Raw genomic sequence first — 14,664 nt, 5'->3', positions numbered from 1 at the left:
GTGCTGGCCACACCCATCCTTTCACTAGGGCTTATTTTAGGCGGAGGGCGTATATTTAGGCCCACCCCAAAAATCAGGTTTGGCCTTATTTTTGGGACATGTCGTATTTTGGGGGAAACACGGTACTTGATAGACTACTCAAAATATGTTTAGTAGAACAGATAAATATGACTGAGTCCAGTTCCTGTATTAGCTGTTTTATTGAAGTTATTGTACAGCATGGGTTTTCCTCACAGTATTTACTCTCAATTCCTCCCAAGAAAGGAAAATTTTAAATAGAGAGTCCTAGACATCAGTGCTGAAACTGACATGGAGTTACTGGAAACAAATGGAACTTTTGTTGGTTACCTAAAAACAAAATTACTTTTCAGTTTGAAAATACCTATCAAAGAGATGGACACAATTCTCATGGAGGGGCTATTCTAGAACCAGATTGGAAATGTTGGATTCCATGGCCAAATATGGGCACTCCCACCACCTGCCTTATCACAAGAGGATGTGTATATACATTGTCCTAGCCACTGAAGACATTTTTCATATTTCCTTTCATTAATTTAGGCTTAGACAGTTAACATACCTACTTGAAAGAAAACTTCACTGAGATGTGAACTGCTGAATCACCAATTTCCTCCTGGGTTCTGATCTATACATCATGAGCAGACAGCTAGGTTTATAGTTTAAAAAAGTTGAACTAAGACCCCATTACATCAAACAGATTGGGGCATCCTTTAAAGGTGATGTTTATTTGAATGTTGATCCCATGTATTTATCACAAAATATTAGTGTATTTTATTTTATCTATTTTACTCTGAAATTAGATTTTTGGTTTATATTTTGATACATTGGAAGACTGATCAATTGTCTATCCCTGTCCCTCCATCTATAACCAGCCCACTAAAATTTTGTTTTCCAAAATACATTGACAAAGGTTTTACCCCAAATTCTATTCTGCCATCAGTACAAATAGAACACCACTTAACAATCTATTCAGAAATCAACGATAAGACATTTAAAAATAATCTCTATAGATGAGAAATATATGACTGTGACAGCCATTTAAAGTGGAATCTATATGGAATAAATTATCTTCATCTGAATGAGATAATAAAAATAATTGTCCTTTCAGTGAATATTGTTGTCTGTTTTAAGGCTGCAAGGAATGTTTTCCTCTAATAACATAAGGTGTCAGCACCTAGCTGAGCTTGGATGATACTTAAAGCAGAATTAGCTCCAGTTAACAGTTTTGCAGGAGACAATGAGGAAATCCCAGGCTATAGGATAGCCTGGCAAGTTGAAAAGACCTCCACAAAGAAGGTGCACAAAATTTTACTTTGACTTTGATTTAATTGGTTTATGTAAATTCATTGGTTTTGTAATGACTCATTTGCCTGTCATTATCACTATCATTGCAATTATGTTGTATGTTTGAAACGTTGATTTCATTGATTACGCGCCATCAAATTGAGGTTGATTTTTAGCAGCCATACAGATAATCTTTCTCTTGTCCCAAATTGATACAATAATGCACTCATCACCACATAATTGTGTCCATCTACTTTGCTGCTGGGCCTTCTTCAGAGAGCTCAGTCTTTGTGTAATGTGTCCAAAATATAACTTGACCCTGATCATTTATTCTTTAAGAATTCCTTAGGAGAATTCTAGATTGATTTGTTTGTTAATTCTTTTGTTTGTTTCCTTGGTCATGTATATTTTCAGAATCTTCTGCAACACCAAAGTTCAACAGCATCAATATTCTCTCTATCCTTGTCCAATGTTTGTTTCTGTAAAGTGACACAAGGAATACCACTGCCTGCACCATTCTGAAATGTTGAGTAATAGTTCATTTAGTTATTCACCATTTCAACGTTTATGAGCATTTTCCTGTTGATTGTTTTGTATAGTACCCAGAATCTCTATTGATTTGGCAGTATACAAATTAAATGCATTTATGAACACAACATGCTGGAATAATTGCCAGGAAAACTTTGTGGACACTTCCATGCAGTCACTATGATTTGAATTCAACTCTAAGGAGAGTTTATCATTTTTCTCCATTTCGTTACAGATACTATACTAACAAAACATTGTTAATGTCACTAATCTTACCTTGGATAAATGTAACATTATTTAAACCTGACTTATATATAAGTGTCAACTCGTTTCCCTAACCTGCTCCCAAATTGCCATAGGCAGGGGGATGGGGAATAGAGCCTCACAGCTGCATTGAGGAATTTGCACCTCAGGGGGTTTGCAATCGATCCCCATGAAGTGAGGAGAAACCCCATCCAACCCGCCGAGCTTCAATTACCCAGCCCTAAGTTTAAACTGAGCCTAATCTTGGAGCAACCCCGGGATGCCCATGCGCTCTCAACCGTCCAAAAATGGAGGGAGACGAGAACGCAGGCTCCCTTCTCCACCCACCAGAAGGAAGCTGAGACCAAGGCTGCCCCCAGTGGCATCCCTGTGCTGCCACTGAGGGCAAGCTGCCCGGGCTGGAAGAACCCCCCTTCACAGTCTAGAATTGATACAGATCGCCAAGCACACCAGGCTCAGGCAGATGGAGCCCAACCAGACGAGGGAGAGGCAGCGTGGAATGAGTCACCTCGATTCAGGGTGAAGTTCGATGGGGACCCAGACCAGCTGGCTCTGTTCCTTGACTCTGCTGATGTCCATCTAGACTGTTATAGACACCTCCACCCAATGCACAGAACCATGGTGAACGCCATTGCCATGGGATTAGAGGGGGAAGTAAATGAATGGCTAGCAGCCCTCCATAGGAAGAGGGGCCCCCAGCTGCAGGACATCGATGATTTCCTGCAAGAACTAGAGATCAGATTCGAAGACGTGGGGGAGGATCAATATGCAGAGGATGAGTTTTGGAATTTAAAGCAGAGAGGGCAACCCATTAAAGAACACATCCATGACTTAAGAAGGCTCATGGGGAAGCTACCGCCCTGGCCAGAGCAGCTACTAATCCATTTCTTCAAAGAAAGCCTGGACAAGCAAATCAGCCAAGTAACCGCTTATCAGGGCATTCCAAGCCAACTCTCTGAATGGTTCCGAGTAGCCATAAACGTGGACTACGCATCGCACGCCAATGACATGCGGAAGCAACCGGGTCCCAGAGAGAGAGGGCAACCAGATCAGAGATGGGAGGCTATAGCAACACAGCTGGCCCCAAGACCAATCCTCCCCCAAAGCCAGTTGAAATGCTACAGATGCGGAGGGGTAGGCCACTTTGCATCAGCCTGCGCAACTCCAGCTTGGAAACCTAAGCCAGAGCCACCACCCAGGACACAGCCAGAACGAGGCCCCAGGCATGCTGCTGCAAGTCCGGAAAGGCCCTCCAGGCTGTTGAGGTCCCCCCCCCAATTGAAGAGGGGGGAATTCCAGCTAACGATGACCAATCACCGGAAACCTACGACAATGAGGACGAGAGTGAAAATGACCTGATGGTGAGTGAACCCATCCACCCTTTTGTCTTTCTGATATGTCTCACAGGCCCAAAAACAGGGACCCAGGGCACTTTTGAAGCCCTAATAGACTCAGGCTGCACTAGATGTTTGATTAATTTACCCACAGTCCTGAAACTGGGGATCAGAGCAAAGAGATTGGCCCACCTGATTAGGTTTGAGCAGGTTGATGGATCCCTACTGAGTGGAGCCCATGCCATCCACCTGACCGAACCAGTGAGGCTAGAGCTAGTAGACCTCTGGGAATCAATTTGATTCGTAATAGCTCCCAAAATGACGGAGACGGTCATACTAGGCACTCTTGGCTAGACAAGTGGGGTCCGACTATCTGGTGGCAAGGGGGCAACCGGAGGCTGAGGATAGCAAGGAGGCCTCAACTCCCCCTCACCTGCAAATAGAGACATCGAACCCACAGGAAGCTCCCCTTAGAGTTCCACCAGAACCACTGGGAACCACCTCTGAACAAACCCAAGAGGCTGAGCAGATTCCTAGAGAATATCAAGATCTTGCTGAAGTGTTCAGTGAAACTGAGTGCAATATTCAACCCCCCCCCAACCGTGCAACGGAATATGCCATCGGAATCATCCCTGGAGCCAAGCTTCCCAAACCCAAACTGTATGCCATGGCGCCCTGGGAAATGCAAGAAATAGACAAGAACCTAGCAAGGGGATTCATTGAGCTGGCCAAGCCATGAGTCGCAGCTCTAGTCCAATATAAAGAGAAAAAAGATGGAATTATGAGATTATGCGTAGATTTTAGGGGCAAAAACTGTGCGTGTGTGCAGAACCCCCTCCCTCTCATGAAGGACATACTGTCCCATCTAGCCAAGAGAAAGGTCTTTACTAAACTAGACCTCAGAGAAACATATTACCGAGTCCATATCAGGGAGGGAGATGAATGGAAAACAGTGTTCAGTTGCCCCCTAGGGAGCTTCCAATTCAAAGTAATGTCTTTTGGGCTTCAGGGCCCCCCAGCAATATTCATGCAATTAATAAACGAGGTGCAGCATGAGCACTTCTAAAAGGGAGTCCTTGTCTACCTGGATGATATTCTCATCATCACTGAGACCATGGATGACCAGATACTCCAGTCTGCCAGGTACTGAAAAAGCTCCTAGCGGCAAAGTTATATGTCAAGCTGTCAAAATGCAAATTTGATTGCACTCGGCTAGACTACCTGGGCTACTGAGTGTCAAATTAGGGATAGAGATGGACCCAGGCAAAGTACAAGCCGTCCTACAGTGGCAGCCTCCTCACACTCACAGGCAGCTACAAAACTTCCTGTGATTCACAAACTTTTACAAGCAATTCATCACCTCCTTTGTGAAGATTGCCAAACTCATGACAGACCTCTTAAAGAAGAAAGCCCAGGGATGAAGCCCCGCCTGGGACAACCCCTATAGTGGAACCTAACCTGCCAAAAGACATTCGAAACACTAAAATAACTTTTTGCAAAAGAACCGGTACTGAAACACCCCAACCCCAAACAACCCTTTGTCATCCAAACAGATGCCAGTGACGTGGTGGTAGGAGCAGTGCTACTCCAAATAAATGGCCAAAGAAAACTACAACCTTGTACCTACACCTCCTGTAAACTCACTGATACGGAAAGACGATGGGTTGCATGGGAAAAAGAGGCTTTTGTAGTAAGATAGGCCATACTCACCTGGCACCACCTCTTGGAAGGAGGGAAGAAACTGTTTGAAGTCTGAACTGACAACAAGAATCTGGAGGCCCTTAGGACCCTGCAGAAACTGTTGCCCAAGCAGGTCGGCTGGGCTCAATACTTCAATCAGGGGGGAGGAATTTCCTAGTGGTCACCCTCTCCCAAATGCTCCAATACAAATGCAGGCAGGGAGAGGTAGTAGACGGCATCATCCCCCCCCTACTCAAGCCATAGCCCAAGTGACCACCCACCGACGCCATGACCAGCAAGGCCAACCTCCAAGCAATTTAACAAAAAACTCAAAACCAAAATTGGAGCAGACCCCCGGTTCCATGATAACCAACACATTTTGACAAAAAGAGAGGACCTAGCATGGAAAGGGGCGAAACTCTATGTTCCCGAGTCCCTATGTACCTTAATCCTCCAGAGAAATCATGATGTCAAATCAGCAGGCCACTTTGGATTCCTAAAGACTTTACACTTAGTGAGGAGACAATTCTGGTAGTCTGGCATGACAAAAGACGTGGACAGTTATGTAAAAAGCTGCACCATCTGCGCCACCATGAAAAAGAGACCAAGAAACCCCCCCCCCCCAGACTGCTGCAATAGGTGGCAGAGCTGATAAAGTCATGGGAAGAAATCACAATGGACTTTATAGTGGAGTTGCCAAAGAGCGGGGGGAATACAGTGATCTGGACTGTAATTGACTTATTTTCCAAGCAGGCACATTTCATACCCTGCAGCAGACTACCCTCGGCTCACTCTTCCTGAGACACATCTACTGCCTGCATAGAGTACTATGCAGAATCTTCTCAGACAGAGGGGTTCAGTTCACAGCTAAATTCTGCAGGGAGGTCCATTGGGTTGTCCCAGGACCTTAGCTCGGTGTTTCATCCGAGCACCAATGGGGGGGGGGCAGAGAATTGAACAGTACCTGAAGTGTTACTTGAACTACCAACAGTCCAATTGGGCGGACCTTCTGCCATTTACCGAGGTCATGTACAATAATGCTGTACACAGTAGCACGGGACTGACCACATATAAGGTAGTAAGCAGCATGGACTTCGTCCCAATGCCGGAATACCCAAGGGAATCACCCTCCCCAGTTAGTTTGATGGATTGGCTGTTGATGCTAAAAATGGCATGGGAAAATGTCAAGAAAGCGCTAGCTAAGGCAGTGCAGACCTATAAGCAACAAGCAGACAAACACCGAGCCCCACAACAGCTGTTCCAGTTGGGGGAGAAGGTTTACCTCTCCACAAAATACTTAAAGGTTGAAACTCTCCAGCAAGAAGTTGGAACCTAAATTCATGGGGCCATTCCCCATAGTGAAGATTATCAACCCGGTCACAGTGCAATTGAAATTGCCCCAACTGCTGGGGAAAATACACCTGGTATTCCATAGCAGCCTCTTAAAACCCTTGGTCAGGTCGACCCTGAGATCACTACCCCGTGAGCTCCCGGACCCAGTGGACATAGCGGGCCAAACCCATTATGAGGTTCAACCTCAACCCTAGGTGGCACAGGGGGAAACTCCAATACTTAATCAAGTGGAAGGGCTACCCTCTATCAGAGGCATCCTGGGTAAAGAGCAGAAACATCCAAGCTGATTGCCTCATAGCTAAATTCCATGAAAGGAACCCGACAAAGCCTGGGTAGGATCACACCCCTAAAATTTATACCTGTATTCAAACTATTTTTGCTTTGCACAGGTTGCCTTCAGGAAATGAGGGAAGCCGAATGTCAACTTGCGAAGCTTCCCTAACCTACTCCCGAGTTGCCATAGGCAGGAGGATTGGAAATAGAGCCTCACAGCTGCATCGAGGAATTTGCACTTCAGTCAAAACAACGCACATCCTCGCCAGCCAAAGTCAAGGCCATCTCCACAGAAACGAGTAACGGCCGGAAGGAATGACTTCTACAACCTGCAAAATTGCTTTGTTGGGGAATGTGACTGATGACACACCTTGGGGGGAGGGAGAAACAGGGTCAGAGGCAAGGCACAAACTGAGTGGGGTCAGAGCTAGCTTCACTAGGTCCATGCCAACATGGTGCTCTTAATAAACAACTGGATTTTTCTTGAAAACTGGCTTGAGGTTCCTGCTTTTATTAGGGCATCGGTCGGAACCCTGACAATAAGTCCTTCACATGACTGAACAATCAATTATCATTAATTAATTGATTAAAAACACATTTTCTTTGGGCACAGATTTCATTATACTTTGCAAGCATAGTAAGTTATTAGGTAGAATTTGACACACTGTAATTAAGCTAGATGTGTGTATGTTACTGTTTTCTTGTGTATGTTTTATTTTTATTTTTAAAAAATACAATAAAATTATATATGTGTTTATAAATTATATATATTATAAATTATATATATGTAACACATACATATAAAAAAAGGTCCTCTACAGTTTAGGGAGAAGAAGAACCAGCTGGCTTCACTGACTCTGCTGTGTTTCACATTGGGGAACTTGCAACACTTCTGTAATTAGAAAGCCCTTGATTGTACCAGGATCAAATAGGACCAATCCCCACCACAGATCTTCTCCCTTTAAGACTTCTCCAGGAACTGCACAAAGGTGGTGAATTAGCTAACATACTCAGGTTCTCCATCATATAATAGAAAGAAATTAAAAGCCATAAAACTGAGCTATAAGATGCATCATAAATAATACTTCCTTCTTTTCTGGACAACATAAAGAAGCATTGCTACATGCAACCATACCTTGAAATCCTGAGACTATCTGGACAACATCTTCATATACCATCAGAGTAGCTGACCGCTCAGGAAGAAGGCCAAGGCTCAAGGAAGAAAACACTGTAAAAAAAAAAAAAAGGTTAATTGCAGTATTCCAGTGGGATGGGAGAGCAACTAATTAAATATTTATTAACACAAATATCCTTTCTAGACAATGTATGTATATAAACACACACACACACACATATATTCATCAGATGATAATACATACCAAATAATATATACTGTTGTTTAAACAAATTGTTGTAAAGACATTTAGGGGCAAATGTTAAGCTTAAAGTGGCAAAAGCAGAGAAATTCATGGAGAGACTAATGAGTATTTCAGAAAAGTTATACCACATGTGAACTTTTTTTTCTCAATCATGATTGTAGGATTTATAATCTTAGTGACAAACATACAAAACCATGGTGTCAAATATTTGAAGATAAAAAGATGCTTCTCTAACCACATGGGCAGCATCTGTTTGCAACTGTTAATGGAGCTGGCATGATGTGATCGATGTACCGTATTTTTCGGAGTATAAGACGCTCTGGACTATAAGACATACTTACCTTTTTTGGTGAGAAAACAAGAAAAAGAAATCTGCCTCTGCCTTCCAGCAATTTTGCCTCGTTGCAGCAAACAGCCTGCTTCACTTTCATTTTCGTTTTCAGCATAGCTTGATTAGCACAAGAAAAAAAAATCTGCTCCCAACAATTTACCTCTTTGCAGCAAGCAGCAGAGGCCCGCGCAGCAATAGGCAATGGCAATCCCTGCAGCCTGAAACAGCTGAGAGTTAGGAGGCTGATCCAATGGACGATCAACTTGTGCTAATTAGGATGTGCTGAAGCTGAAATGGGCTGTTTCTTCTAGCTGCTTGCTGCAAGGAGGTAAATTGCTGGGAGGCGGAGGCCATAGGTTGGGGGCCAGTGGATGGGCAGGGCTATATTTAGTGTATAAGACGCACCCAAATTTTCATCTCCTTTTAGGGGGGGAAAAGGTGCATCTTATACTCCGAAAAATACAGTAAAGTTTATTGGGCTTATTTTTTTTAATTATGCTGTAGTTTTCATGTTTATAATCTTCTTTCTGAGAGATTAGTTTGTTTAATAAATATAATAAATATATAAATTCCTTAAGTAGCTGGCCTATTCTAAGTACAACATAGCTGCTTTAAGGAGTTGCAGATAATCTGTGTGGGCATTCATGTGTGCTGATTTTTTTTGCCTTCTAATCCACAGTGATGTATAGCTCTCATCAATGCTACTTAAAATGAATCTGCAATGTCAAGCTTTTTTCAGAGGAAGGATATTTGTAAATTTGCAAACCTTCTCAGCAAAAGGTAGGAAAAAAACTTAGTGACATTTGAAATAGCAAGCAAAGATGTTTAATTTCAGCAATTTATAGAAATAGATTTTTCTCCTAAGATACTCTATAACACATTTAATTTTCAAAAATGCTATCAAACAATAACAAATTTATGCCACCAAAACTTAGAGCCTTCGCTCCATGTTTTATGAAGGGGAGACTATGAAGGATCTGAGATGACCTTCAGACAATCATGCGCCTGGAGAAGAGAGGATCTTGAAGACCACAATCGTAAGGAACGATTGGAAGTTTGAGTCACTTACCATCTTTTCCCTTCAGCTGTTCATTTTTCCTAAGAACACATGAATTTTAATTGCACTTTTTAAAGTTTTAATGTTTTTAGCTTTACGACAAGCTGATTGTTGACCTATTTTATAAACCCTTGCTGGACTTTTACAACTTTTTTTCCTGTTCTTTTCCTGTTTATTATTAAACTTCAAACCACTTTCATTTTCATTGTAAGTCCGTGATGAAAATGTACTTTCTGGTATAGAAAGTCATCCAAATGGATTTATATAGGATTAGATTACAAATTTTCTTTTTTCTAGCTCTTAAAAGGAAAGAGTTCTAATATTCATTTCTTAACTTTTGAGGGAAAAATTCCCCTTTTTAAAAACATTTTTGATTCTGGGGAAAAAACTCTATCTCAATCTTTCTTTGTGGATACTGGGTTATGATTTATCTGATTTTCTTGTTCTTGGAAAGATCAATGTATTTTTAAAAATATTCCCAAATACAGATACAATTTTCTGGGAAGCATTTGAAAAAAGAATGCTCTCTTTTATGTTTGAAAATATAAACATATTTCATATTATATTTGAAAATATAAACAAAAATTTGATGGGGCAACAACGACTTTGAGCCAAACTCAGAATGATACCAAAAAACAGAAAATACAGTTGGATTTGATTTGCAACTTGATGAATTGGAATCTGATCTGTTGCTGCCACATGTGAAGAAGTAAGGAATTGCTCTGAAAATTATGGATCTGCTAGAAAAGATGAAAATGAATATGAATACAAGAAATTCTGACATAATGGAATAGATGAAGGATGGACTGGACTCTCTTGACAGGATTAAAGTTGTTTTTCAACAATAGATGCTGCAGAGCTATTTACAACAGAGATTTATGAACTTTGGAAATAAGATGCAATTTTGGAAAAGTTCCCAATTAAAATCCTAAGGAAATGTTTTATTATTAAGAGCTAAACAAAGGTATTTGATCCTGAACAGATCAGATATAATGCTTGGGGTGATTTATAGTAGTTTAGAAACTATTGTAGAGTTTCTATGAGTAAATTATATAAACAGAGGGCTTTGACTTTTAACTTTGCTGTTGCTTAACTTGTTAAATATTTTTTCTTCAAATATAAGTCATGTGAAAAAGAAAATACATCCTCTTTGAGTTCTATGGCTTTATGTATCAGGATATAGTAAAAACCATCTGGCCTTATCAGTGCTTAAAAGTAGGTAAATATAACTTCAGATGAACAATAACCCGTGACATATTATATACCATGTCATATTCATTTTACAAAAGGAAAGACAAAATGGAGAAGCCATGTGTGATTAATTAAGTACGTTGTTGTGGAGCAATTTTGGCCCATTCTTCTTTATAATATTGCCTCAGTTCATTGAGATTTCACAGGCATTTGTTTATGCACAGCTCTCTTGAGGTCTTGCCACAGCATCTCAATCAGGTTGAGATCTGGACTTTGCCTGGGCCATTGCATCACCTTGATTCTCTCCCCCCACCCCCAGTTATTCTGTTCTAGATTTGCTGGCATGCTTGGAATCATTATTCTGTTGCATGACCCAATGTTGGCCAAGCTTTAGCTGCTGGACAAATGGCGTCACATTTGACTTTGTATACAGAGGAGTTCATGGTTGACTCAATGACTGCAAGATGCCGATGTCCTGTGGCTACAAAACAAGTCCAAATCATGACCCCTCTACTATTGTGGTTTGATGGTTGGTCTGAGATGTTTGCGCTGATATGCTGTGTTTGGTTTTCACCGAACACGGCACTGTGCATTATGGCCAAACATATCAATTGTCCAAAGGACAGTATTTCAGAAGTCTTGTGATTTGATCAGATGCAAATCTGCAAACTTAAGCATTGTTGCCATGTTCTTTTTAGAGAAGATGTTTTTCCTGGCCACCTTTCCAAACAAACCATATTTGTTCAATCTTTTTCTAATTTCTAATTCTACAATATAATTTCTCCTCAGGCCTGAAGAGTCTGAGATGCAACTCTTGGATTTTTGCAATTTCTCTGAGCACTGAATGGTCTGACCCTTCTGGGACATCCATTCCTGGGAAGATTGGCAACTTTATTGAATGTTTTCCATTTTTGAATAATCTTCTTCAATGCAAAAATAACCTTTCCAGACTGATGGGCAGCAACAATTGCTTTTCTAAGATCACTGCGTATGTCTTTGGTATTGTATTAACACACACCTCAATGCTGGAGGTCAGCAAACTCCTAAAATTTCTGTTTTTGTAGGGATTATCACATTTGCTGATGATCAATTGATAAAGGATACTTGATTAGCTTCTTCATACTTAATGAAGCAGTAAGGACATAATTAGTTTTTTGCACATGGCTTCCCCATTTTGGCTTTCTTTTTCTAAAATAAATAATAACATACTGTAATATGTCATGAGCTGTTGTTCATCTGAGATTGTATTTATCTACTTTGCTTCTGCTAACAACTGTTAAAGACCGGATGATTTTTACTATGTTCTGATACATAAAAGAACTCAAGGAGTGTGTACACATGACTGTACAATATATGACAAGTCAACTGGGTTGTAAATACAGGTAGAAATTTATAGAAGAGGGAAAACTATTATTGCTGCAATATATTTGACATTGTTCAAATATATTTTGTTTTGTTTTTTGTCTTTTTAATTCACATTTTTAATGTTTTTGTCTAGTTTTGTCTCTGTTATTTTTTTCTTTTGGATTTTAATCTTTTGTATAAAATAAACATTTTGAGAAGAATCAGTAACAAATTTAACTGTAAATCAAATTTTTCTCAAATTTCAGCTGTATCATTATGGTAAATTTCTTTCTTGCATACAATCTCAACCTATGTACCAAGCATTACATAATCACAAAATGGCTTAATGCAGAAAAAAATTAAAATCAATGCTAAGAACTTGGATTGGAGAATATATACTTTTCTAATTGTGAACCAAATAGAATCAACACGTGGCTCTCCAGATGTTAAATTGGAATACACTTGAAATACTGCATCCAGTTACATATAATTGGAATATTACATCCAGTTCTGGTTGCCATAATGTAAAAAAGATGTTGAGTCTCTAGAAAGAGTGCAGAGAAGAGCAACAAAGATGATTAGGGGGCTAAAATATATAGCCTCCCATTGTTGGAATTGGGAATGTCTAGTTTAATTAAAAGGAGGACTAGGGATGACATGATAGCAATGTTATGATATTTCAAGGGTTGCCGCAAAGAAGAGGGAGTCAAACTATTCTTCAAAGCACCTGAGGGCAGGACAAGAAGCAATGGATGGAAACTAATCAAGGAGAGAAGCAACCTAGAACTAAGAAGAAATTTCCTAATGGTTAGAACAATTAAAAAATGGAACAACTTGCCTCCAGAAGTTGTGAATGCTGCAACACTGGAAGTTTTTAAGAAGAGATTGGATAACCATTTGTCTGAAATGGTATAGGGTTTCCTGTCTAAGCAGGGAGTTGGACTAGAAGACCTCCAATGTCCCTTCCAACTCTGTTTCTTATCTGTTCTGTTCTGTTCTATTCTATTCATTCCCAGTCCTCAAACATATAACAGCACATTCAGCTATTCATTGTCATAGATTTACTTTCCAGAAATATTTTAAGGATTTAAGATTAATAAAGAGAACCAGTTTGAAGCATCAGACCAGGAAACCATGAGTTCTAGTCCCCCTCAGACAAAAAGCCAGTTGGGTGCTCTTGGGCTAGTCACTCTCAGCCCTAGGAATGAAACAATGGCAAACCACTTCTAAAATCTAGTAGTTCTAGTAGTTTTCTAATAGAAAAATTAGTAGTTCCTAAGTATTTTGTGGGAATATGGCTAAATAGCCAGAAAATAGCAATAGCACTTAGACTTATATATCGGTTCACAGTGCTTTACAGTCCTCTCTAAGCAGTTTACAGAGTCAGCATATTGCCCCCCAAAATCTGGGTCTTCATGAAAAGCTTTGCATTTCAGAATTAAATCCAATGCAGAATTCCTTTCAACTTAGAAACCACTTTTGGCATATAATTCTTTGTATCAGTTTGTATCATGTTTCAAATGTGGTGTTTTCTTAATATATAGTTGTAGCTTTCTAAATTTCAATAATCTGTTAAATAAGGGTAGATCTTTCATTACTTAGGCAGAAATTATTATTATTATTTTATGATTTATACAATCTTATTACTGCTGTTGATACTTATATATTACTCAGATTTTAACAGTGACAGTTTTTAAAATAATAATATATACAGTATATTCATTTACATAAAACTAATTAATGAAACTAATTAACAAAAAACTGATTAATGATCAAATGAAATTATGTAACTATGTAATTTATATAGGTAAATTTACATAGGTAAATTTACCTAAATAACTTTAGGTAAAAATCTACCTTACAAATTTAGTCCAATTTAAACCTGTGATGCTGGTAAAATCCTCGTGTACTATTGTACTTTATTTTTTCTTTTCTTTTGCCTTTTTTCTTTTGCCTTGTTTAATTTTCTATTTTTCATTCTCAAAAATATGTAATAAAATATAGTATTAGAAACAACAGTCCAAATAATAATCATAAGAACAAGATAGGCAGGATTGTTTCCTAGTGATCTGAGAATAATAATAGGCAAATATATACAATAGGTACTTTTTTTTTCATTTAGTTGCTATTTTAACTCCCTTGTTTGGCCATTTAACAGAGACAGAGGAGACAAAATAATAGTTCCTTCCCATTGAGAGTGCTGGCAACATGCCTAATAAACTTGATGGAAAATGCTCAGAAACTGTTTCTTTGAAAAACAAACACTTATTTCAAATGCCATCTTTCCCAAAAATGCAGTTTTGGATTTCAGTGATAATTAAATTTGCCCTCCCCCCATCCTCAAATATTAATAGCAAATCCTTTACTTAAGAAAGTCCTAAACAGGAATTAACCAAATTGCAAAAATAAATATTCTCCACCCTTCGTCTGTTACTGTGTCCTTGACTCATACCGATTCCTTCTGCCAATTTTTAATTAGAAGCTGGAGAAACAACATTATCCAATTATTCACCATTTCTTAAGTACAACAATAGGCAGAATTACTGCAAACAGTTTGTTCCACGCATGTAGACCCAAAGTTTATCCCACTGTTATCATCCCTAAAATGTTTGGACTTCAACTCCCAAC

At 39.5% G+C, this 14,664-nt stretch overlaps 1 protein-coding gene across 2 annotated transcripts in view; it reads right to left on the bottom strand.

Moving 5' to 3' along the window:
* Window positions 1–14,664, bottom strand: part of FAM171A1 (family with sequence similarity 171 member A1) — a 113,336-nt gene that overhangs the window by 43,947 nt on the left and 54,725 nt on the right. For both annotated transcript variants that reach the window (XM_034402284.3, XM_034402285.3), the window contains exon 3: window positions 7,870–7,962. In XM_034402284.3, coding sequence (XP_034258175.2) covers window positions 7,870–7,962 — 93 coding nt within the window. The remainder of the gene's footprint in view (window positions 1–7,869; window positions 7,963–14,664) is intronic.

This window comes from Pantherophis guttatus, chromosome 4, assembly GCF_059756535.1.
Source record: "Pantherophis guttatus breed Tessera chromosome 4, ASM5975653v1, whole genome shotgun sequence".
In the NCBI taxonomy this organism is placed as follows: domain Eukaryota; kingdom Metazoa; phylum Chordata; class Lepidosauria; order Squamata; family Colubridae; genus Pantherophis; species Pantherophis guttatus.
This window is presented reverse-complemented; position numbering and strand designations above follow the sequence as displayed.